The sequence below is a fragment of the Lonchura striata genome, chromosome 22 (genome assembly GCF_046129695.1).
Source record: "Lonchura striata isolate bLonStr1 chromosome 22, bLonStr1.mat, whole genome shotgun sequence".
NCBI lineage: Eukaryota > Metazoa > Chordata > Aves > Passeriformes > Estrildidae > Lonchura > Lonchura striata.
Genome location: NC_134624.1, coordinates 4565711 through 4590717, shown reverse-complemented (window position 1 = coordinate 4590717; position 25007 = coordinate 4565711). Strand labels below are relative to the sequence as shown.

The following is a 25007-nucleotide window of genomic DNA, read 5'->3' as shown; positions in this document are numbered from 1 at the left end:
CCGCGCCCCCTGGCGGCGGCGGGCGGGGTCTGCGCTCAGCGCCCTTCGGCCCGGCCCGGGGACTGCGGGACCGGCACCGGGACGGGGGCTGGCACCGGCACCGGCACCGGGAGGATGGCGGGAGCAGGAGCGGCAGCAGGTGAGAGGGTGCCGGGGATCGCTGGAGCGCGGCGGCGGGACGCGGGCCTGGCGTGCTTGTGCAGCCGCGCGGTGCCCCCGGCCGGTGCCGGTGCTGGTCCCCAGGCCCGGCGGGAGGAGTTGTTGTTGAATTGTTTGCAGCCCGTGTCCCGAGCTTTAGCCTGGCGAAACAGGGCCGGGCAGAGCACCCGGGTCTGGCCGGGAGAGCGAGCCGGGTCCGGCCGGGGGGGCCATGAGGGTGACCCGCGGTCGGTGCCGGTCCCTGCCCCGGCAGTGTCGGTGCCGTGCCCGGGCAGTGTCGGTGCCGTGCCCCGGCAGTGTCGGTGCCGTGCCCGGGCAGTGTCGGTGCTGTCCCCGGGCAGTGTCCCCGGGCAGTGTCGGTGCTGTCCCCGGGCAGTGTCGGTGCCGTGCCCGGGGCAGTGTCGGTGCTGTCCCGGCAGTGTCGGTGCCGTGCCCCGGGCAGTGTCGGTGCCGTGCCCGGGCAGTGTCGGTGCTGTCCCCGGGCAGTGTCCCCGGGCAGTGTCGGTGCTGTCCCCGGGCAGTGTCCCCGGGCAGTGTCGGTGCTGTCCCCGGGCAGTGTCGGTGCTGTCCCGGGCAGTGTCGGTGCTGTCCCGGCAGTGTCGGTGCCGTGCCCGGGCAGTGTCGGTGCCGTGCCCCGGCAGTGTCGGTGCCGTGCCCCGGCAGTGTCGGTGCCGTGCCCGGGCAGTGTCGGTGCCGTGCCCGGGGCAGTGTCGGTGCTGTCCCCGGGCAGTGTCGGTGCCGTGCCCCGGGCAGTGTCGGTGCCGTGCCCGGGGTAGTGTCGGTGCCGTGCCCGGGGCAGTGTCGGTGCCGTGCCCCGGGCAGTGTCGGTGCTGTCCCCGGGCAGTGTCGGTGCCGTGCCCCGGGCAGTGTCCCCGGGCAGTGTCGGTGCCGTGCCCCGGGCAGTGTCGGTGCCGTGCCCGGGGTAGTGTCGGTGCCGTGCCCCGGCAGTGTCGGTGCCGTGCCCCGGGCAGTGTCGGTGCTGTCCCCGGGCAGTGTCGGTGCCGTGCCCCGGCAGTGTCGGTGCTGTCCCCGGGCAGTGTCGGTGCCGTGCCCCGGGCAGTGTCCCCGGGCAGTGTCGGTGCCGTGCCCGGGCAGTGTCGGTGCCGTGCCCCGGCAGTGTCGGTGCTGTCCCCGGGCAGTGTCGGTGCTGTCCCGGGGCAGTGTCGGTGCTGTCCCCGGGCAGTGTCGGTGCCGTGCCCCGGGCAGTGTCGGTGCTGTCCCGGCAGTGTCGGTGCTGTCCCGGGGCAGTGTCGGTGCTGTCCCGGGGCAGTGTCGGTGCTGTCCCGGGGCAGTGTCGGTGCCGTGCCCCGGGCAGTGTCCCCGGGCAGTGTCGGTGCTGTCCCCGGCAGTGTCGGTGCTGTCCCGGCAGTGTCGGTGCCGTGCCCGGGCAGTGTCGGTGCCTTGCCCGGGCAGTGTCGGTGCCTTGCCCCGGCAGTGTCGGTGCCGTGCCCTCCCGCGGGGCCGTTCCGGTGCTTGCTCTCCGTAGGGAGCACGGATGGGTCTGGCGGTGCCCCGGGCTCCCACAGCTCCCGGAGTCTAAATTCCGTGGCTGTGAAGTTTCTTCGGGAGAAGTCTCGTCCCCCAGCACTTCACTGCCGGGTTTTATTGCTCCGTACAAAGGGAGGATAAAGTTAAAAAATCATTGTTCCCCTTGTGTTGTTCAAGAGTTTGGACCAGAAGCTGTGGTCATCTCTTAACTCGGTCGTCTCTTTGCTTTTCTCTTTGCTCCTGCGCACCCCCAGACGTGGATGAAGGGGACAACAGCACCAGCCTTGAGGTACAATTTTTGTTTTGTTCCTATTTTTGGACTTACTTATTTCCTGTGAGGGTTTCCTGAAGCTGAAAGCAGCTGTACGTAATTTGATAGCATTGGGACAATGTCTTTAGATGCTTTTACTTTGAAAGAGCCTTTCCTGATGAGAGTTTTATCCTTTCTGACTTTAAGGACTGGTCCCATTTTATTGTGTGTGTGTTTTATTTCTTGCAAACCATTCATGCTCTGCTTCATATTCTAAACTGTTTTAATAACGCTACAATTTAAATACTTTCATTTTTAGCCTAAAGAAGGAGGAGTTGCAGAATTCTGGCAGATTGCACTTCTTGCATTTGTTTTTAATCACAAATGTGAAACTCACAGACCAACAGGCTCACATGATGCTTTCCCTAGTCGTGAAAAACAAACCCCATGAGAAGAAATAGTTCTCAGAACTAAAACACACACACAATGTACTTGTACACATTTAACAATGTTTTGTGAAAATCCAGGTTCCGTAGTCAAAACAAGCCACGGGTGCCTCTGAGCTATGAGGAAGCCTTGTGTTTTGGGTTAATCCCAATTTTAAGTCCTTGTTTTCAGGGCTGATAAGGTTTCCCACCCCTGCCTGGCCAGGGAATGTGTCAGTGTTTGCCTTGGACTGCAGTGAGGAGGAGCTGGACTCTCAGCAGTGCTGGGTGCCTGGACCCTGGATGGGTGTGAGCTGCATATTTGTGCTGATTGCTTCTCAGCCTCGAGTTCTTAAGGAAACGTGGACATGAGGAAGCAGAGAAATGCTCTTGGTGCCAGTCCATACTCTGGGCAGGTGTCTGCTCTGTGCTGAGGTGCAGTGAGGGCCCTGCAGGGTGGTCCCACAGGTGTTGTGGGTCTGAGGGTTCTCTGGGGCTGGGTGAGGTGAGGTCCTTAGGCTGGGTGCTGAGCACAGCCTTCCTCAGAGAGGAGCTGCCCTGGTGACTTGGCTGTGACCTCATTCCTGCCCCAGGAGCTGCCACAGCAATCACTGACATGGCTCAGGTGTCTGCACAGCTCAGCCTGGCTGCTTTGCTTCCTCTGCTTGTCCAAGGGTTGTCCAAGCTGGGAAAGATCCCCCCCGAGTCTGAGCAGGGGAATATCAGACTGTCACTCCTGAAAACTCTGCAAGAACCTCTCAGGGGTTCTTGGAGCTCTGAATTTCATCTTTCCCTTGTTGCTTTTCTGCACTGAGGCCCCAGCCTGGGCATGCTTGTGTTTTATGCTTTTCCCCGTGGATTTGTTTCTCCCCTTGCATTAGCAATGTGAGTGTCAGTTGGCAATTACTATTTTTGGTGTTATTTGAGATCATACAGGCCTGGAGAGGACCAGAACTGTCCATGTCCCAGTGTCCCTGACACTGTCATGGGGAAATAAATACATGAAGTGACCAGAACAGACTTCCACCAGGAACTCTGTGTCACCAGGTGTTGTACCTGTTGCTGACACATCTTCAGCTTTTTATTTTTGCAAAACCTTGTGACTTTTCGCTGCAATCCCATGAGTAATAGTCTGATAACAAAAATGACAGACTTAGTTTGACTCATGTTGGGAAGATAAACATTAAAGTGCTAAAGTGACCTGAGAAGGCAAAGTGAGCACTGGTCTGGCAGGAGTTTCCTTTGTGCTGTAAAACTGGAATGAATTCCATTAGAGAGACCAGTTTGATGACTTGGTGTACCCTTCCTTTTTCTCTTGGTGGCAAAGCTGAGTTCAGCTGTCATCCAGATCTGGAACCACAGGCAGGAATGGCACCTGAGTTGTGTGTAGGGTTTAATTCAAGTGCTTTTAAGGTTCAAGATATAGAGGGAAATGTATTTGCCCTTGTACTCACGTTGTTTTCATTTGTCCCTGAGAATAGTTTTGCCTTTTCCCCCTTTCTCTTAAGTTTTGGGTTGGCATTTGTGAGACTGTTTTAGGTGCCAGGTTTTATTCCTGAGTGACACTGGTAGACACAGGTCCCAGGACAGCACACCTGAGCCCAGGGCTTCTGCCCATGTGCATCATCTGCTTTTTATGATGACTTTAATATGCTGGTTTGTGACTTGTTTTCTCAGTCTCATAAAGTCCTTTGCATTCCATTCTCATCCTTGTTGCTCTGAATAACATAGAATGATTAAAAAAAAATGTTCAGCTCTGTTTGACCCTGATTTAGGCCTGTTTAGGAATGCACTGAACTGACAGCAACACAAAACTCCCCTACTGATCCCTTTCCACTGAATGTTTCTGTTTACAAAGTGGGTTATAAGTCAAAGAAAAATACAATCAAATTGGTTGAGATGTTTTTTATGGGGACTTTTTTCCAGCTGTGGGAAACTAATTTCACCTTCCTTTTGGTGCCAGGCTGTGACAGGAGGTGGGACCCCCATCCTGCAGTTTGTGGAGGACAGGATCCAGACCACCATGGTAAAGTGGAGCTGCAGTCAGCAGCTGGCTGAGGGCTGGGGCTGCATCCACAGCAGCTTCTCCTGAGCTCCACGAGCTCTGCTAAGTCACTGCCAAAGCCTGAATGTTTGTTTCTTTGCTGTCATTGTGCATGAGGCAGGAATTAATCTCTGTTATTTAGAATCTCAGGTTGGTTTGGGCTCAAAGGGACACCCTAAAGCCCACCCAGTTCCACCCCTGCCATGGGCAGGGACACCTCCCACTGTCCCAGGTGCTCCCAGCCCTGTCCAGCCTGGCCTTGGGCACTGCCAGGGATCCAGGGGCAGCCACAGCTGCTCTGGGCAGCCTGTGCCAGGGCCTGCCCACCCTCCCAGGGAACAATTCCTAATTCCCAATATCCCATCCAACCCTGCTCTCCTTCATCTTGAGGCCATTCCCCCTTGTCCTGTCCCTCCATGTGCTCATACACCTCTTGTACATTGAGTTGGTCAGCTCCCGCATCTTTGGGAAGAAGCACATGGAATATTTTCCATGTGATCTTAGGACTGGTCGCTGGTGCAGTTTAAACTTCTTGCATATGAGATGTTTGAATTTATAAATTAAGTATTTATGAACATGCTTGGCTTTTAGACATCTCACTGAGCTGAGTGTTCTTCAGCCCTTCAAAAAGTATGTAGTAACTTCTGAAGTTGAAAATTATTAACTTCTTTCTCCCTAAATTCCCCTCCCAGCTGACTGGAATTGCAATTGGAGCTGCAGTTGCACTGTTGCTTATAGCAGTTATTGTGTTTGTCGTGTACAGAAGAGTGAGACAATCTAGTAAGTATTTGGTAACCGTGTAAGTTTTCAAACCAATTTTTCCATCCATCCCGAGTCTTTCTGTAGTTTTCTCGGGTAGTTGTTGCTGTAGAGGTGTGCTTCTTGCAGGACAGCAGCTTTGAAGGATGGAGACCTCGTGGTGGCTCCCTTCCCCAGGTGTGAGCCCAGAGCTGCCCCATGCAGGACCTGGAGCTTTTATTTCCTTGGCTGTGAGCAGTGTCAGCCTCAGATCAGTGGTGAATTATGCAGAGGAGTTCAACCCTACTGTGATTTCACTGTCACAGGAAGGAGAAATGATTGAATTAGAGGTTTCCTTCAGGAGATTAAAGCTGCCCAACCCTCCTGTCTGTTTAGAGCCCTTGATCTCCTCTGGGCTGAGGTGGAGCCTCAAGGCAGCCCTGCCTGGGTCTGGCTTGGCCAGAGCTGGGGAATGAGGGGTCCCAGGGTGGCTCAGATCCCAAACGCTGCCCAGGAGCTGCTCTGGAGGCAGCAAAGCCCCCCAGCTGTGCTCAGGTGCTCTCCCAGCTGCTGAAGGTGGTTTCTGATGTGGTGCTTCTGTTCCAGAACAACTCCAGCCACACGTGCCTCAGTACAGGTTTCGCAAGAGGGACAAAGTGATGTTCTACGGGAGGAAGATCATGAGGAAGGTGAGGGCACCTGGAAAGGGGGAGGGAAGATGAAAATCCAGCTTGGGAGGTGTAAAGTTTGCTGTAGTTCACTGGCTGAGCTTGGCCCAGGGCCTATAAATCTCACTGGGATGTTGTGGATGTTTCACAACTCCTGCAACACTGGCTGGATTGCTGAGGGAGCAGCAGCAGCTTCTCTTTCTGGCCAGACCTTTCCTCTTTGAAAAATATTTGCAGTCAATGAGGGTAGCAATAAATCAATGAGTATCTAACTCCTGTAGGGAGTTAATGATTGTTTAAATATCCCTGAATCCCAGACTGGTTTGGGTTGGAAAGAACCTTAAAGCTCATCCCATTCCACCCCTGTCAGGGACATGGACACCTTCCACTGTCCCAGGCTGCTCCCAGCCCATCCAGCCTGGCCTGGGACACTGCCAGGGATCCAGGGGCAGCCACAGCTGCTCTGGGCACCTGTGCCAGGGCCTCACCAACCTCACAGGATCCTGACTGTTCTCTGTGCTGCCAAGTCTGGGTGTGCACTCACTGCAAACCAACATCTGTAGAAAAATAAGGTACAGGGAAGTAACCATCCTTAGTCACCCTGTGTGGAGGAACACTTCCTCCTGTGAACTGCCCCAGCCTCTGCCTTCCACACTCCACTGGGATGAATTCAAACACTTTGACTTAATTAGACACTGGTGGGTTTAATTCAGTTCTGGAGCTGTTTCATTGTGAAGGAGGTGGTTCCTCCCTGAATCTTGCATAGCAAGTCAGCCTTTAAGAAGAACTTGGCCAAAAAAGCCCTCAATTAGAGGAAATTTTGTGTGTGCAATGTTATAATTTTAATATTCTTTATTATTTTAATATGCAGTTTCTTAATTTGAATAATTTTTAGCCAAGCTGTTTATATGTAATTCACATAAGTAAAGAATGCTTTGAATTACACATAGAAAAATAATTTCAGGTAGTTTTTTGTTTGAGTTTTAGACCTTACTTTTTGATTTTCTTCCTGAGTAAGGCAGAGAACATTACACCCAAACTGACTGCTGTAGGTTGCACTTCATGGGTTTTTGATAACATAACAAGATTTTACGTAAAAAAAAAAAAATCCTTCCAAACTAATTAGAGATTTCTTTTGCAACAGAAACTTTTTACAGAGATTCAACTGCTTGGATGGAAAACTGGGGAATGTTTTGAAAATACCTAATGAGGGGCTTGCTTGGTGTAGCAGTTGTGATTTTTCTCCAGAGGGTGGCACTTGAGAACTAGGAAATGCAAGGAAAAGCCTTGGTTTGTCACCATCACAGCCAGATAGAATCCTGGAATATCCTCAGGATATCCAACAGGATCACCCAGCCCAGCCCCTGGCCCTGCCCAGACCCCCCAAAATCCCACCCTGGGCATCCCTGGCAGCGCTGGCCAAAGGCTCCTGGAGCTCTGGCAGCCTCGGGGCCGTGCCCATTCCCTGGGCAGCCTGGGCAGTGCCAGCACCTCTGGGGGAAGAACCTTTCCTGCTCTCCAGCCTGAGCTGCCCTGGCCCAGCTCCAGCCGTGCCCTGGCTCCTGTCCCTGTCCCAGAGCAGAGGTCAGTGCCTTACTCCTCTTCCTGATGCTGAGTGTTCCTGAATGAGAACCAGAGCTAAGAGTCCTTCCCCTCTACCATCCATTAGCACTGTAGTAGTTGACTGGTAAAATCAAAATATACTCTACTTGCTTTAGTAGATATCTGCTTGATCCTGGAGTAGATATTCCAATCTTCCAAAGTCTTATATGAGCTCCTCACTCTGCTCACACTCAGATGGCTGGTAAATGTGTTGGTGCCTCAGCTGGGTAGGTTTTTTTGGTTTTGGGTTTTTGTGACTGTTTTTGTGTCCATGCTTTCCCCTAGGTGACAACTCTTCCCAACTCTCTGGTTGGGAACACTGTCCCTCGCCAAAGGATGCGGAAACGGGCAAAGGTTTTATCTCTGGCTAAAAGGTACTTGGGACTTTGGGAAGGGGAAAATTCACATCATGGGGGCTGGTGTGGGGTTTTTGTTTGTGATGGAGAACTTGTCCCTAGCAGAGCCCTTTTCTGTAGCTGCTGGCTTTTCCCAGTCCTGTCAGCTCTGGATCAGCTGGGAGGTTTGCTGAACTGGGATGGTTTTGGTGAGGAAAGGCAGGAGGGTAGAATGTTTTAGCTAGCTGGCAATGTGTAACTCAGAATGGTGAATTTTAATATTTACTATATACTTACTTAACATTTCTTATTAGTACAGATTTAATAATTTGTATTAGGACAAATGAGAAAACATCCTGAACTTCTTTTTTTCTTTGTAGGATTCTGCGTATTAAGAAGGAATGTCCAACTCTGCAGAGGAAAGAACCTCCTCCTTCTTTGCTAGAGGCAGATCTGACTGAATTTGATGTTAAGAATTCCCACTTGCCATCAGAAGTCCTGTACATGCTTAAAAATGTCAGGTAATGTTAAATGGAAAGAGAAATTTAGAGTTTGGTTCTGATGGATGTTCAAGTGATGTAAATATTTGACAGTTTGTGTCAAATCTCAGATTTTACAACTGCATGGTCAGAATCCTGAGGGAGTTGACTGAAATTCATGTGAGCATAAGGGCACAATAAATGACTTTGAATTTTCTAGGAACATTAAAAAATGGTTGAGTTTGTTGAAAAAGTTAAAAAAAGACATGGGGAGAAAAAGGAATTAGTTTAGTTGTCTCAGCTTGGGAATAGTGCTAATAAAGGTGTTCTAACAGATTTATTGCATTTTGAAACTTCTGTTTGGGCTGTATCAGACAATTTTTTTTGTGCACAGAAAAGCATCATAATTGGTAAATGTTAATTGGATACCATATTGACAGCTCCCTGGGCTGCAGGATCTTTTACTTCTCTACCTGAAAAGGTTGCAAATAAATCAAAGTCAGCTTAATCCCCACAGCTCTTTGGTTAACTAAGGAGGGATGGTCTTTGTGGCCCTTCAGCAAGGGGTTAAATTGCTGACAGAGCAAAGAGGAGGAGATCTTCCAATCTGTAATTTCAGTTTTGCTTGTGGATGGTCATTTTTCCTCCCAGTTGTGATATAATGTAGTCCTGAAGGTCATATATTCTCAAATAAAAAGGCTATTTCAGTCATCTGAACTTGCTACTGTGGAGTTATGGTCTTCTATGACTAATTGATGTTGCAGTAGGATTTGATGGATTGATCCTGATAAATATGAGCTGTTGGAGCTCTGTACAGGGTGATCAGGTGTGGAACCCATATTTCTCTCTGCCTGGCAGTGACTGACGGGAATCCACGTGCATGTTACCAGCAGGAGAGGGAATATTCCAAACTTGCAATTATGTGCAGATGACAGGAGCTTTTCCCTCTTTTCAGTATTTCTCCTGTGTCCTGCTTCCATGGACAGGGCAGCTGCACTAAAAGGGGAAGTTCCTGGGGTAACTTTTTTCATGGAATTTATGTTTCTGGCAGGTTTTTATTTTTATTCCCCTCCACAGGCCATGCTGGTGTTTGCTGGAGGAAGTTTGGCTATAATTCTTTCTGAGCCTGCAGTCCTTGGAGGGCTCCTTTCGAGCATTTACAGTTCTGTGTTTCATGCTGCTCTTGCACCTTATTTTGGGGAGCTCTTTGAGGCTCCTTCCCTGCAGCTGCTCCTCTGGGCTTCCTCTGCTCATCACAGCTGAGGCTTTGCTAATTGAGGAAGGATTTTCCAAAGGCTGTGGCGATTTCAGGTTTTCCCTTTGCATTTTCTTTGCTGCAGAGTCCTTGGGCACTTTGAGAAGCCCCTGTTCCTGGAGCTGTGCAAGCACATGTTCTTTGTGCAGCTGCACGAGGGCGAGTACATCTTCCGTCCCGGGCAGCTGGACAACAGCATCTACGTGGTGCAGGATGGAAAGCTGGAAGTTTGCATCCAAGAAAGTGTAAGGACCTGTTCAGACTCAGATGTTTATTAGTTCTTATCTATGTTACAGTCTCACAAGCTGTGAGTTTTGCAGTACTTTTCTCTAACGGTAAAAATGGAGCCTCATCTCTCTCTACAAGGTCTTTTAAGGATAAACTGTCTAATTAAGAAATTATACCTAAATTATTTTTACTTTTAACCCAATAACCAACCACCTGTGCCCTGCAATGTGGACTTTTCTATCCAATTACACAATACCACCACAAACCCATGGAGGAGGTGAAGAAGAAGAAGAAGGACCAGCCTCCACCCTAAAACCTCCATCTTGCTTTATATATATTACTATATTCTAAACCCTTAAACTCTAAGTTTTCCACCACATGATATTACACACTTCTATTCAAACTCCACACCCACAATCCCAGTTCTGTCATTCCATTTTGGAGCCTTCTCCATGGCCTCAGGTGAATGCAGGGTTCTCTTGGGGGTCAGTGCCTGGCAGCACAGAGTCTGAAATTCTCAGTGACCAGGGTTCCAGCAAGAACCCACTGCTCTGCACTTCCTGAGAGAAATCTGCTGGCACAGCAGATAGGCTGGCATGAATCACTAAGCATTGATTAAACTCAGACATGTGAATCACAGTGGTTTAGGAGGGATTAATCCCAGCTCTTTGGGGCCATGGTATTTGTAAAGATCAAGGTTTGTAGCAGTCCTCGTGTCTCAGATGAGAGAGCAAACACAAAGCTGATGAGGCAGCTGGAATTATCCTCATCAGGAGATGCAGATGTTACTGAGTGAAGACAGGGTGCAAGGTGGGATTGGAAGCATTCACCTTTGGAAAGGTCATTACAGAAAATATTTGGGCACAGAGAGCAGGAGAGACCAAGCTCAGTCCAGCAGGAGTCAGTGGATTTGTCTGGGAGGTGGAAAAGTCAGATTCACTTTTGGGTAGACAGGGGAAAAAGACGATGCTTTATGTTCCATGTGGGTCTCAAAATGTTGAGCACCAGTCTTTGTGATCCCTTCTGCCAAGTTAAATTTTTAATTTTTACCTTCTTCCTGATGGAACTTTGTGTTTAACTTTTGGATGTGAGCAGTTTTCCAGTGGCTGAAAGTTCAGTGGGCTTGTATTTAGAAATGATAGCAAATTTGCTGATTTCTGTGTATTTTTACATTTTGCTGCTCCTGTTTTGTACAACCTCTTGACAGGTAACCCCTCAGTAAAGGGAGCTCATTCTACCTCTGGATGAAGGAAGCTGTGTTTTGTTGGTGTTACATTGCAAAGACAAGCAGGTCACAACATCCCTGGGAAAAACTGGCTCATAGTTTCTTTTAATTTATCACTTTTAGAATGCTGGTCTAAAACTCTGTGGTTGGAATTAGCACATTTCCATGAGAGCAGAGGGAAAAGAAGCACCTGAGCTTTCAGAAATGCTCCAAGTTTGCCAAGATGCAGCTGTGAGCCTGCAGTAATGCTGTGTGTGTGCTTGCAGGATGGAACAGAGGTGGTGGTGAAGGAGGTGCTGGCAGGAGACAGCGTGCACAGCCTGCTGAGCATCCTGGATGTCATCACGGTGAGTTCTGGGAGGGGCACATCCCTGCTGGCTCCCACAGAGCCTTGGGCATTCCTAGGGAAGAATCAGGATGCAAAATGGTTTTTTGGATGAGTTCTCCTCCTCCCAGGCCTTCACAGGTCTAAGCTGAGCTTGGTGGTGTGGAGGGTGGTTGTGAAATGTGTGCTTGACTGGCTGCTTCTGATTGGCAGGAGGATTGAATGATCCATTGTGTCTGGAAAACTGAGATTACAGTTTGATTTGCTTAAATCACAATTCGGGCAGGAGCAGGGTCAGGCTGGGGCCCAGCAGTCCAGGCTTTTACGTGTTTGATGGGTTGCTTAATGAATTTGTTTTTATTTAGTCTAATGAAAATAAATCTGACAGTTGTTAGTATATTGTAATTATACTTTGAAACTAGTTGACGAATTTATTTTGCTTGGTAACATCAGTGGTGCTGGTGGCCAGCTGAGGGCTGTGCTCTTTAGCAGGGGCCAGGATGAGCTGAATGCTGATCTTATTCAGTGCAAAATTGGTGGATTTTGTTCCAGTTGGAATTATCTTGATGGTTTTTTGGAAATCACTTTAGAAATGCCTAAATGAAAGGTGTTGAATTCAACATCTTTGATAATACCCAAACCCTGTAGGTGTTTCTTGAAGGATTTTGGTAGGATAGGATTTGAGAGGATGAAGATAAATCTAATCAATAAGTTGTTCATGTTTACCTTGTGTCCTGTTTCTGCCATGCTTGGCTGTTGCTGTTCATTAAAAAGTGCCATTGCTCTGTGTGTGAGGAGTTAAAGGATTCTCTGAAGTGTTCTTTGTCATTTCCAAAAGCAGGCACACACCTCTATAACCACATTATCTGTACATCTATATTATGTATACCTGTAGTTCCCATAAAACAGTGAGAACATTTTTAAGCTTGGTCACAGTTTTCTCTGTAGAAAGGGAATAATTTGTACTGTAACAAGTCTAGTTCTTGCTGTCAAATTAATAATATCTTTGTAAATCCGTATTAGTACCTTTGCTCTTGTTACTTCCACCACCAAATTTTCTTAATGACAATGTTCTAAAGAGCAGGGCCATCATAAAGGAGCATGAATACCAGTCATGTTCCTTCTTGTTTAAAAGGAATATAAGAAAAGAAATCCTTGTATAGTAGTGCTTTATGGCTTTGTTTTCTAAAGAAGTGGTTGCCATTCATTTTTTATCCTGTTGGGGTTTTTTTTTATTTTTAATTCTCTTTCTGTCATTTTTTTCTCTTTCTCATTAGTTATAGCACTGGTAAGTAAAAGAAATAGAAATGATTGAAAGTGTGCTGAACAGAGTTAGCAGTCTGCAGAAGAATCTGTAATGAAAAAACCTTGAAATATTTTTTGCTAAACTTGTTCTCATTTATTTTTACAGCTCCTTTGTTCCTCACTTCTCAGCTTCGTGAGCTGCTTGTTTCACTGCTGTTTTTCCTCTTCTTATGTTCCTTGCAGACTTTAGGTAGAGGAGTAACATGAAAATAGGCAAGGAGAGAGGAAGTAGCACTGGATCAAAATAAAGGAGACCTCTCAGTGTCATCCCAAAGCAGTGAGTGAGTCTTAGAACATCTGCAGACACCATAACCTGAATTAGATTTCATTGCACCACCAAACACATGGCTGTGATGTGGAGAAAGGGTGCATTCAGAGAGGATTTCAGTTGTCTGAGCTGGATTTGTGATTCTTTTGACTGATTTTGCAGCACATGATATCAGGCTGGTCCTTCACCTACTTGAGTGTTGTGCAAGAAGGTTGAGGGTACTGCAAGAAGTGGCAAGATCTTGTTGGTGGACCTGAAAGAAAGGTCACACCAGAGGTACTTTTCTAATTGAATCTTTCAGCTTTTGAACTGAAAAGTCCCTTCAATTCTACTAAATACAAAAGTAGCAGCTGTGACATGAGCCTCCCCTTATTCTGAGAACAGATTGATGCTGCTTTCTCCAAACTCTGAGGAGAAACTGGGAGCTTTTAAATCCAAGTAGTTGCAGGCCTTTTCCTGGTATTCTGGAACAGTTCTGAGGTGCAGTTAATGACTTTGACTTGATATTGCCTCAAATACCAAAGAAATCTCTGAGCTGAGCTTTGTTGATGTCTTTGTTTTCAGCAACCCTTGTTGAGAGTTTGTGTATGCAGCCAGAGCTTTTCCCGGAGCAGTCAATGTTCATCCAGAGCTTTTCCCAGAGCAGTCAGTGTTCATCCAGAGTGAACTGGTCCAGCAGAGATGTGATGCTATTGCTGGAGGTCTGGGATTCACTCTTCTCTTGTTTTCCATGTGGAGATGCTCTTAGGAAAACTGAGGCCTGGTGGCATAGTTGGAATAAGAAAGTTGGAGAAAGAAGAGGCTGTGAGGGATATTGATCAAATGGCAGTGATTGAGGGGGGGAAAAATGAAAGTCAGGATTAAAAGAAGCTGGAAAAACACTTGGATAAAGGTGAGCCTGCAGGGCTGACAAGATAGATGAGGTTGTAAAAAAGTGATTGATGACTGCAAGAGCTTTGGGTGCAGCAGTGTTGATGTAGAGGATGTCAGGAAGGTGCAGAAGAAGACAAAATCCAGCCATGGAAATGCAAAGAACATCCCAGATTTTTGGGTCCAAAAAGGAGCTACCTGCAGGTGGGAGAATGTGAAACATCCAGCAGAGTTTTTGACCAAACTTGGTTGGATTTGGCCATAAGCTGTCAGGTTCAGCTGCTGCTTGGAGGCAATGCCTCAGCTCTTGGAACAAGACAGAAGTAAATAGTTACCTGCCCTGAGAACAAAAAGTTCTCTGTTGAAAAAAAACCCTGTTTCATAACTGATTATAACTTAACTGTTCTTGTCATCTCATTGTGTGATTGCAAAATAGTATAATTTGAACGTGGTATTCTCCCTGTGCTGCTGATGGCATTAGAGCTGAGAGAAGTGACAATTATGGAAGATTTCCTCCTCACACTCCCCTGACAGCTCTTGCATGTCCCAGCCCCATTAGAAGTGGTGTTGGCCCTTTCAGAGGAGCTGCTCTCATGCAGGGATTTCAGAGAGGCAAAATTATATGCTGAAAACTTGGAGGAATGGGCTGTTCTTTGGAGAAAAAGGCTTCTGCATTGTTATCTGTTATTATCCTAAAGCTGTTTTTCTGAGGTTGTCAGCACTGAGCACTTTCCAGAAAATACCCAAACACATTTCTGGGTAGACTGGGAACCAGAGTACTGGGATACCCAGGGATCAGTTAGCTCTTTGGAAAAACTAATGAAATACCTTTAAACTTGATACTTATCATTGTCCAGCAACTAAAAATGTAATAATTTCCTTGTTTTTTTTACTATATTTTTGCTGTAGAGATGGGTAGAAAAACATTTGATAGCAAATACAGTGCTTAAAAGCAGACTGTATACATTTTCTTTTACATGTAAGTATGAGTAGTACAAATTAATTCTTCATGTAAAACCTGACTTCAAACTAGCCTGTAAAAGAGGATTGCTGCATTTATTTTTGGGTACAGCCAAAGCACAGAAATGTTATTTGTTAATTTCTTTACTTAATTAAAAGTAAACTTGGGAAAACTGAGGACACTGGGAGCTTTGCACTGTTGGTCAAAGAGATGTTTAAAATTTCAGATTCCTCAGGAACTTGAAAATCAAGGCTATTAATATCATCCCTAGATTTTATAAAAAGGTCAGCTGAAGTTGGTGTAATTAAGAAATTGGTTCCAATTAATCTAATTTAATTTTAGAATCTGCTTCACAGTGCCTTCCAGACCAGCAGGCAGACAGAGCTTCAGCTTTATTTTCCAGAGTGATTAGAGAAAAGTCTCTTGTTTGGTTTTGCTGGGTTCTTTAGGCAGGAATTCCTTCAAAGTGCTTGTGTTGAGTTGTGTGATACTCTGCAAGTCTTGCAGGCAGTTTGGTTCGTAATCAGCATTTAACATCTGTGTGTCAGTGCTGGGAAAAAGGTGTCTTGTGTTGCTCTGGGAGGGGAAAGCTGCTGGAGCTGTGAGGTGTTAAAATAGAAACTCCATTTCTTCATCTGCTCCTGCTCTGTGCTGCAAACAGGCTCATTTTATCTTATAAATACTGTGTAAATCAATATTTGATGGATTAGTAAATAAATTTATGAGTTAGAGATGTTGTTTCCAGCATTTATTGAGTGAAAGGGGCATTGTCTGCCTTTTCATCCAAGTGTTTGGCAGTAGATTTTTGTTAAAATCTATTCTCATTTAAAGGGGGAAAATCCAAACCCAGAGGCTTGCTTTCCAGTGTGAAAAAAATCTCTGTATTCTACCCACTTCATTTGTTTGTTAGTTCTCCATCTGTTCTTTGAGCAGCATGGTCTAGACCCACGTTGTCTCCAGTAAAGAGAAGCTGTTTGGATTTGTCACATGGAATATTTGAAGTTTATATCTATGAAAAAAAATGTATCTATATCTTGAAACACAAGAAGTCTGCCTGTCTTTTGTCTTCCTCCATTATGTCTGTAATTACTGTACAATTTTGTTGTGTTTTTCACTGGTTGTGTGAGTCTGGGGTTGTTTTTGCATCAAATAACTTGGTTGTCAGCACAGATAATAAAATCAACAAACCCTCTTTTCTCTGCAGCCTTGTCTAGCTGGGATTTCAAAGGCTGGCTCTGCAGTACAGCTGTGTCAGAGCTGAGAGCCTGGCACTTCCCTCACCCTGATCCGAGTCCCTGCAGCTCTTATTTCCCTGCCCTGTCTCTAATGCAGGTGTGAATTCACCCTCATTACACCCCCGTGGTCATGGAGCAGCAGCTGAAGGCTTTTTGTGGTCTGAGGTGTCTGTCAGACACAGGCAACAGCAAAGCAGGAGTTTGGGTGGAATTGGATTGGATCCCTGGTGGATTAACCTCCTGTCTCTGGAACTTTCTCTTAGGGTCACCCTGCTCCCTATAAAACGGTCTCAGCCCGAGCAGCCACTCCATCCACAATACTGAGGCTTCCAGCCAGTGCCTTCCAGGATGTGTTCCAGAAATACCCTGAAACCCTTGTGAGAGTGGTGCAGGTAGGTAGAGCTGAGGGGGAAGGGGAACCACTCTCATTTCCAGGTTACAGCAGGATATTTAGAGGCTCAGCAAGCTCATCATCCATCCTTTGCTAGATACAAAACTGCTCAGCACATCTTATCAAGATTTGGATTTGTTCTGCTGTTCTCCTGGCTAGAGTTAATAATCCAGCATTATCCCAAACAGGAAAACATAATTTATGTATCTGTATATCTGCATTAATTGAGTTTCTGCCTGTGGTACCCTCATCAATCAGCCAGACCTGCAGTGTGAGTCTGTTGGTCCTTGGGGAGCAGAAGGGTGCTGATGTGGGCTCTGCAGCTTGGGATGCTCCAGGAGGGCTCCAGAATGGCTGAGAGTCATGAACAGACTGTCACATGTCCTGAAACAGGACTGCTGGACCCTCAGGAGCTCTTTGGTGAGGGCTGATGCTTTGGAAAAGTCTCAACATTCAGACTGATGTGTGATTTTCACTTCAGAAGCCTCTGTCAGCACCTGAGGGAAGAGCTGTGCTTTGTGTCAGTTGTGTTCACCTTCTGCTGCTTTGCAGGGGCTCACACAGCTCTCCAGTGAGCATCTCCTGCAGGTGGAAGGTGGTGCAGGGATCAGGTTAAGGATTTCCAGGGGTGGTGCCTGGTCCCACAGATAATGCAGCCGAGTCACTCTGGGCTGTCCTTTTGCTTTGCCATCACTTCTGAATCTGTTTGTCCTTGCAAACTGTTCTGGTCTCTGGATGATTTATGAACAACACATGAACCTCCTCGTACTGCTGGGTGAAGGAGAACAGATCGTTAACACCAAATTAATTTGCTCTGTGGGAGCTGATACAAAAGCAAGGATGGCTCAGGAGTGGGAGTTAGCTGGCAGGGCAGAGGAAGGTGCCACTGATTCCAGTGTTAGGTTTGAGTGCTTGTGGGGCAGTGGGACAGGTTCTCCATGGGGAGAGCTGGAATAATTTTTTTAATGAAGAGGAAAATTGGACACAAATACTTCTATTTCAAGGCAAAAAGTATTTGGTGTTTGGTAGTAAGACTTTGGATTCTTGTGTCATCAAATGATTGTGAAGTCATTGGTAAATCATTTGAATCTGTCGCAATTTATCAGCTGCTAAAAAGGAATTTCAGCTTAGGGTACAGTCTGTATTCTAAAGAATGCTTTCAGGTACTCTGGTGCATGATTGTGTCTAAATGCCAGAATGAGTGTGGGAGAATGCAAAATCTCTTGCTATTGCTTCTTTGTTCCCTGCTTGCAGATCATCATGGTGAGGCTGCAGAGGGTGACATTCCTGGCCTTGCACAACTACCTGGGGCTGACCACAGAGCTCTTCAGCTGTGTAAGTTTGGGAGGCAGGTCCTCTGCTCTCCTGGCAGGGCACACAGAGGTTTTCCTTCTTCCAGAAGGTCATAAAGCAAATGCTACCTACTAATTTCATAATGACAGTGCTTGAGGACTGAGGCACTTGTATAACCAGCCCATAAAACCCAGCCTACACTGATGCCTGGGGAATTGGTGGGGAGGCTTAAACTTCCCAAGTGCATCATTCCATGGTGATGTGTGTGCTCTGCTCGGTGCTTCAGCAGTTCTGATGTTTGCTGATGATGTCACCTCTGCCTGGAGCAGTGGGAAAATGCTGCAGCCGTGGTGGCAGAGGGTCGGGGAATGCTCAGAGTGTCAAACTGGGAGTCCCCAGGCCCTGCTGGGACGCACTGAGGGAGCTGCAGATCCCAGGGCAAGCCACCCTTGGGGATTTGGGACTGATGAGCACAATCTGAGTGGTACGTGGGGGGGTTTGTGCAGGCTCCAGGGTGTGGAACACGTGTCAGGGGGTGGTTGATGTTTGCTTGTCCCCTCTGCTCCCAGCAGAGCCAGGGCACCCCTCTGATCTCCGTGAGCAGCGTCGCCGCTGGCGGCAGCGCCGGCAAGGCGGGCAAGAGACCAACGCCCAGTGCTTTGGAGGAGGATCGTGGAGAGAAGTTTGAAAAGTCTGGGGAAGCCCTGGAAATGGGTAATGCTTCTGGAAACATGGAGGAACTGGCCTCTGGGATCTTCTTGAATTTTTGTACTGCTCACAGAATCCCAGCCTGTGGTGTCCCCTGGGGCCTGCTCAGCCCCTGGTCATCCCCTTCCAGTCCTAGAATGGATCCCCACGCTGGCTTGGGTTGGAAAGGACCTTAAAGCCCATCCAGTGCCACCCCTGCCATGGCAGGGACACCTCCCACTGTCCCAGGCTGCTCCCAGCCCTGTCCAGCCTGGCCTTGGGCACTGCCAGGGATCCAGGGGCAGCCACAGCTGCTCTGTGCCAGGGCCTCACTGCCCTTAATTAGTAAAGAATTTCCTCCCCAAACCCAGTCTAACCCTGCCCTCCTTCAGCTTGAGGCCATGCCCCTGTGTCCTTTCACTACATTTGATCCACTGTTGATACCACTGCTATTGACTAGTTGATTTTTATTTTATCAGAGTAGTTAAGGATTGTCTTAGATTCATTTCAGGATAGTCCTTAGCTTCAATGGGGAAATATTGCTGTGTTCTTAATGATATTGAGGGATGAAGGAAAGGGGAAAAATAAGTGACACCTCATTTTGAATGCAGAGAAGGAGTTGGGAAAAATCAGCACTCTAGACATCAGCAGAAGAATTGCTGGATATGTGTATTTTCAGCTTAAAGACTCAGTACTGAAGGTAAAGCCAGGAAAATAGATGGAGTTGCATTTTGCCTCTGCAGATGGAAAAAAAAATAATTAAAACCAAGAAAAATATTTAATTTAATAATAAATTTAATATTTAATGTCAGTGTTTCAGAATCTTTAAGTCAGCCTTTAATAGTGGATAGTTAAAGGTTCTTGTTGTTAGTGAAACTTGCTTTATTAGGGGATACCTTGTGTTTACAACATTTGTTTTTAAATTTCAGACATGTTGAGAATTTCTGGTACAGAAAACTCTGAGCATGTTTTCAGAAGAAGCCTTTCATCACCTCCCTATGCAGGCTCTACAGAGGCTTCTAGTAAGTATTGTTTGGTAAAATTGTGGGAAATATGTAATTGATCTAATCGTGGGGGAAACCACATGATCTCTGGAGTGCTGGGTCAGATAATTTTCCTGTTTATGGTAGATAATAATCTTGCAGTCCTGTTCATGGTAGATAATCATCTTGCTGTGGTGCTGTTTCCTAACTCATTGGTCAAAAAATTATTTAGTAACAAATGGACTATTATCCCAGAGAGCATTCCCTTGCTGTCATTATCAGCAATGGGGAACATCATTTGGCTACTAAGACCTGCAAATGAAGAGCTTTATTAATTGATATTACTGAAACAAACTGAATTATGGTGATAGGCCATCATCTTTCACATAAAAGATGACACACGTTTCTTGCTTGGCTGCTTGTCCCAAAAAGCACATTACATTGCTTTGCTGCTTTTAGAGGAATGTTCTTTGGAGTAGGTAATAAAGGTGATGGATCATGGGATGCTCTGAGCAGACATTTATGAGGCTGAGCTGATTTGATGCTGCAGTATCATTTTGGGGAACTTTAGTTACTCCACTGTAGACATTTTTCTCTGGGCCAAGGAGGAGAAACTGGAGTTCTTGTGGGCATCACAGAACACAGGCATCTGGATCTGTTAGATGAGTAATAAATTGACCACTGTGAGGGAATTCCAAGCTCATGCTCAGGTACTGTTAATAGAGAAATGTTTAATCAGTGGAATAAAGGTGCCCTGGGTACTTTAGAAGATGCTTTTATTGCTCACCTTGGCTATTAAGTGACTTAGGAGAAAGGAACTATGAGAGGTTGAAGGGCTTGGAGTCAAGGAGGTAGGAGGGAGCCCCGAGAGCTTTCCCCAGGGTAAGGTTTGTGTCACTTGTTGCTGCCACACGAAGTTGCTGGTGTGCACAGAGGAGAGCAAAGGGGAGTTCTTTCTATTTTAACACTGAAGGGCTGATTTGTTTCCCCTTCAGTTCCTACTGGGCAAGTGTAAAGGGTGCCACTTAGATTTTTCATGGTTTTCATGTTACTGTTCAGAGGGGTGGATGTGATGGAGAAACAGGATTTTGGTTGGGATAAGTAGATAATCTTTCTAAGCTAGAGAGATAAATTAAGATAAAATACTGACTGATCCACACAAGACTTGGCTTGATTTTCACATGTGCGAGGTTGTTTTACACCAGGAATTATAAAATGCACCAGCAGACTTGATTCAGTGGTAAATTAATTAATCCTTGCCCTGAACACAACCCCTTGCCCAAGGTAAATGAGGCAGTTCAGTGAGCTCTGCCTGTGCAGCCCTGTGACATTGTCAGGGACAGTCCTTGTGGCTTAAATATGGAAGGATCCCTGCAAACTTCTCAGTGGGTATGTCCATTTGTCCTTCATTTGTCCCTTTATGTGTCATAAAAGTTATGCCAAGGTACACAGAGCTTAGCAGATAGAGAGAACTAATTTTTACTGACAGAAGGAGCATATCTAATTGGGTAATTATGATTTGCCTCAGTTAACAGAGCTGATTTCTTCTCACTGTTTAGCTTGCACAGAAAGTGTCTTGATGTCTGTAATGAAAAGATCAAGATATTGCTTCAGATTCAATTCCACTGCTTAGTGTGTGTTCAGACTCCATGGAATATTGATCATGTTTATTATTAATTCAGAGAGGAGAAAACTGTTAAGAGTCATACAAGTGCTGTTATCTCAACATCTCCTTGATTTGTTTGTTGTTAGAATTAATAAACACTGCTAAAAATTGCTTTGGGAGAAAACACTTCTTCCTCAGTTGCTCCTGGGACTGGCTGTAATCTGTTCTGGTTTTTTGTGTAGTGTCTAACCTGAAACATAGCAGATTGAGGGAATGGGATTCTGCCAGCTCAGGCTACTCTGCTTTATAAATGTACTAACCGTGTGTGGATAAAGATAGAATTAATTAATGGATGCATCTGGGCTGGGGGACAGAGGAATTAGAAAGCAGAAATAAAACAGCGAGGCCTTTTGGATGTAACAACTTCACTCCTTCATTGTCCCTGGAAATAAGTCTTCCTAACCCTATTTTTAAGGTTAAACAGAAGTTGTCTTTTATTGTTTTGGTGTTTTTTTTTCCCCAAAGAGCTGGGGCTGTTCCCCTAGAGCCCTGACATGCAGTGCACGTGGCACTGGCAGAACGTGGCAGGGAAGGCACCTTCTCTACACCACTCAACCTGGCCTTGAATGTTTTTGTGTTATTTTTTTTAACTGACAGGTGTTTCAGTAGATGTTAGTGGCTGTCAAGTCATTTTATTGCACATCTTGAAATTCTGTGGAGATTCTCTTGGTGTGCAATGGGAAACCACTGCTGGAACTTTTTATATATTTTCTTCCCCTGACTCATAAAATGGATTATTTGGATTTGTCAGACCATGCTCTGTCCTTTACAGCAAGGAATTAAAAGCTTGTTTTAGCTATAGGTTTCTAGTAATTATTTATAAATCCATTTTTATTTTTGTGGTCTGTTTTTTACAAATACTGACCTGGAAGTCAAGAGCACAAAAACCCTCTTGAATTACAAACCTGCACCTTAAAATCTGGAATTAAAGTGCTGCTCACTGTGACCTTGACATACATTTTATCTTTTCCTGCATCTTTGTGTACAGTGTTGATAAAGTTTTAGTTCCATCAAGCTGGCAGCAAGAAATTTAGTTAATAGCATCAGCAGCATGGTTATTTTTATTTATTATCTTATGGGTTGTAAGTTCTGATGACAGTCAATTTTCAGTCAACTTGTTGGGTTTCTTGTTTGGAGGCTGATCATTAAATGAATTTATTATGATCCCAGTGGCAGGTTTGATTGTTTATATTTGTGGCTCACAGAATTATGGTTAAGGCTGGAAAAGGCTTTTAAAATCTTCAAGTCCAACTGCCAGGCCAGTGCCACCCCGTGTTCACCACTAAACCATGTCCCAAGTGTCACACCCACATGTCCTTTGAACACTTTCAGGGCTGGTGTCACCACCCCTGCCCTGGGCAGTCTGTGCCAGTATTTTACAACCCTTTCCATGAAAAGATTTTTCCTAATATCTAATCTAAACCTCCCCTGGCAGAACTCAATGGCATTTCTCAAGATGACATAAAAGAGTACTCTGAGGCAGAGCTGAATATTTGTGGCAGTGGGATTCTTCCCTTGGCCTAGCTGGGGTGGGACATAGGAGTCAAGCCCCTTCAGAAATAAAAACTGTTTTGGAAATTAAGTTTATGGACAGCCCTTCATGGTAGGGTGGTATTGTCACATAGTCACAGATCACAATGGTGTAAATTCTGGTTCCAAAAGCCATCTTCCCAAAAGCTGGGGCAATCCTGGGCAAATTCAAGTGTGTGTCTCTTTGGAGAGACACTTAAGGAAAGAATTCAGGATTAAAAATTTCAATTGGTTAGGTGACGGAATTTACCACTCAGGAAAGACAATTGCTTTTCCAGCTTATTCCTGAGCAGCAATTTGTATTTATAAAAGCAAAAGTGTAAGCATAATGTAGTGACTGAAGGTAAAAGGTATAAGGAAGAAAATGTAAACTTTTCAGAAAAGTTTGTTTTGGAGATATATTAGGCATAGAAATAAAATTGAAATTATTATAGATTTCTTTTTTAAAGGAAATTGCAATTTCTGCATGATTCTTAAACTCATCTGTAACTCTTCAGGCTGTGGGAATCCTGTTCAAGGTTTTCAAATAGAAGGAGTTTCCCAATTATGTTTTCATTATTGATTAGCTCTGAGAAGTTCCTGGAAGGTGGATGGGACAGCCAAGGACCTAATGTAATTAAAATGTATTAAAATTGGGAAGTAAGGAATGGAAGTAGTATTGAATTAAATAAGTGAGAACTGTAAGGGAATTTCTTATATAACTTTCAGCCCTACAATTTGGACAAGTCGTAGGAAAGATTTGAAATTATTGGGGGCAAAATGCTTTGTATGGAAAGAATTTTAGAAGCTGCTGATCATAATTTTCTCTCTATGAAATGGCAATTTATCGTGTGCAAAAAATTTCTTTAGTTTGGTGAAGAAAATCTTAATAATTTCCTGAAAATAGTGAGGAAAATTTGGTGGATTTGCCTTTTCCTGGCTGCTATAAATATGATGATGATGATTATTAATTTTTATTATTATTACTACTACTACTATTTTATAATAGTAATAATGGTCTGAGAGTCTTCCTGTGTCCCTCCCCTTGAGCAGAACCTAGTTTTAGGGGATAAAAGGTAACCTGGATTGATAAAGAAAGGGCATACAGCTACATACACTGTGACTTCCAAGGATGTGGAACTGAATAGAAAATATACTTAATTCTTCCAAAAAGACTTTTAAAATAAGATTTCTTCAGCAGATCCCACCTTTTGTACAAACCCATCAACATCTCAAAGGAGTAACAGAGGAGTTCAGAGGGTGAGCTGCTCTCACAAATGAGGAAATTGGCCCTGAAACTTAATGTCAAACCTATGAAGGATTTCAAGGATTTGTAGAGTATTGAAAATAAGATGCAGCAGGCGATATGAGCCATCAGCCACAGCACCTCAGGCAGCTTTGCAGAAAGCCATAAAAAACACCTCAAATTTTAAGTTATCAGGAATTCCCTCTCTCCAGTGCTCTGCCAATTCTCAGTGGACAAGAAGCCCCACAACAAACCTTCAAATAATGCCAGCACTCTGTACAAGAGCGGCTGTGGGAATTCTGGGACGTGTCGTACACCCGAGTTCACGCGGGGAGATTTGAAGCCCCAGGTGGTAAGGAGCTGGGAAATAACAGGAGTGGGAAGGTGCCGAGTTGCTCCCCTTGGTGTGCTACCTGCTGCTTCTCAGAAGCTGCAGTGCAGGAGGTGCTGACAGCAGGATTTTCGTGTTGCTTGCAGGCAATTCCAGCGGAGCCAAGTCCGACATGGACATGGCCTACGAGAGGGCCAGGGTGCAGCTGGCCCCCGAGGACGCCGCCGGCAGCCCCGCCGTGGCCAAGGTGGGTCTGCCCCTCCCCAGAGCCCAGCCTGCTGCTGCCCTGCCCTTCCCCACCTCATTCTGCTTGCAGGCCTTTGAATGTTTGCTTCCTGCCTTCCCAAAGGCTGCCCTTGCAGCTCTCTGTGAGTTGGGATATTTGGATTTACAGAATCCCCAAATGGTTTGTGTTGGAAGGGACCTTTGAAGCCCAGCTGGTCCAATCCCCCTGCCATGGCCAGGGACACCTTCTCTACACCACCCAACCTGGCCTTGAATGTTTTTGTGTTATTTTTCTTAACTGACAGGTGTTTCAGTAGATGTTAGTGGCTGTCAAGTCATTGTATTGCACATCTTGAAATTCTGTGGAGATTCTCTTCTTGTGCAATGGGAAACCACTGCTGCAAATTTTTACGTATTTTCTTCCCCTGACTCATAAAATGGATTATTTGGATTTGTCAGACCATTCTCTATTTGTGAGAGGTCCTTTACAGCAAGGAATTAAAGACTTGTATCAGCTGTAGATTTCTAGTCATTATTTATAAATCCATTTTTATTTTTGTGGTCTATTTTTTACAAATACTGACCTGGAAGTCAAGAGCACAAAAAACCCTCTTGAATTACAAACCTGCACCTTAAAATCTGCAATGAAACTGTTGCTCACTGTGACCTTGACATACATTTTATCTTTTCCTGCATCTTTGTGTACAGTGTTGATAAAGTTTTAGTTCCATCAAGCTGGCAGCAGCCCAGCTTCTGAAGTCTCTCATTCCTTCCCTTTCACAAGCTGTGATGAGTAACTTTGTTTGATTCGAGTGT

At 45.8% G+C, this 25007-nt stretch overlaps 1 protein-coding gene across 1 annotated transcript in view; it reads left to right on the top strand.

The window, feature by feature from the left end:
* The first annotated feature begins 9 nt into the window (after positions 1–9).
* PNPLA7 (patatin like domain 7, lysophospholipase) overlaps positions 10–25007 on the top strand; it is a 127527-nt gene continuing 102529 nt past the window's right edge. Inside the window, exons 1-14 of the mRNA XM_077787845.1 lie at positions 10–139; positions 1902–1936; positions 4286–4348; positions 5059–5146; positions 5711–5793; positions 7660–7748; positions 8090–8230; positions 9529–9688; positions 11163–11243; positions 16124–16252; positions 17506–17586; positions 18114–18258; positions 19161–19253; positions 24113–24213. Of these exons, the coding sequence (XP_077643971.1) occupies positions 115–139; positions 1902–1936; positions 4286–4348; positions 5059–5146; positions 5711–5793; positions 7660–7748; positions 8090–8230; positions 9529–9688; positions 11163–11243; positions 16124–16252; positions 17506–17586; positions 18114–18258; positions 19161–19253; positions 24113–24213 (1314 nt within the window). The 5' untranslated portion in view covers positions 10–114. The remainder of the gene's footprint in view (positions 140–1901; positions 1937–4285; positions 4349–5058; positions 5147–5710; positions 5794–7659; positions 7749–8089; positions 8231–9528; positions 9689–11162; positions 11244–16123; positions 16253–17505; positions 17587–18113; positions 18259–19160; positions 19254–24112; positions 24214–25007) is intronic.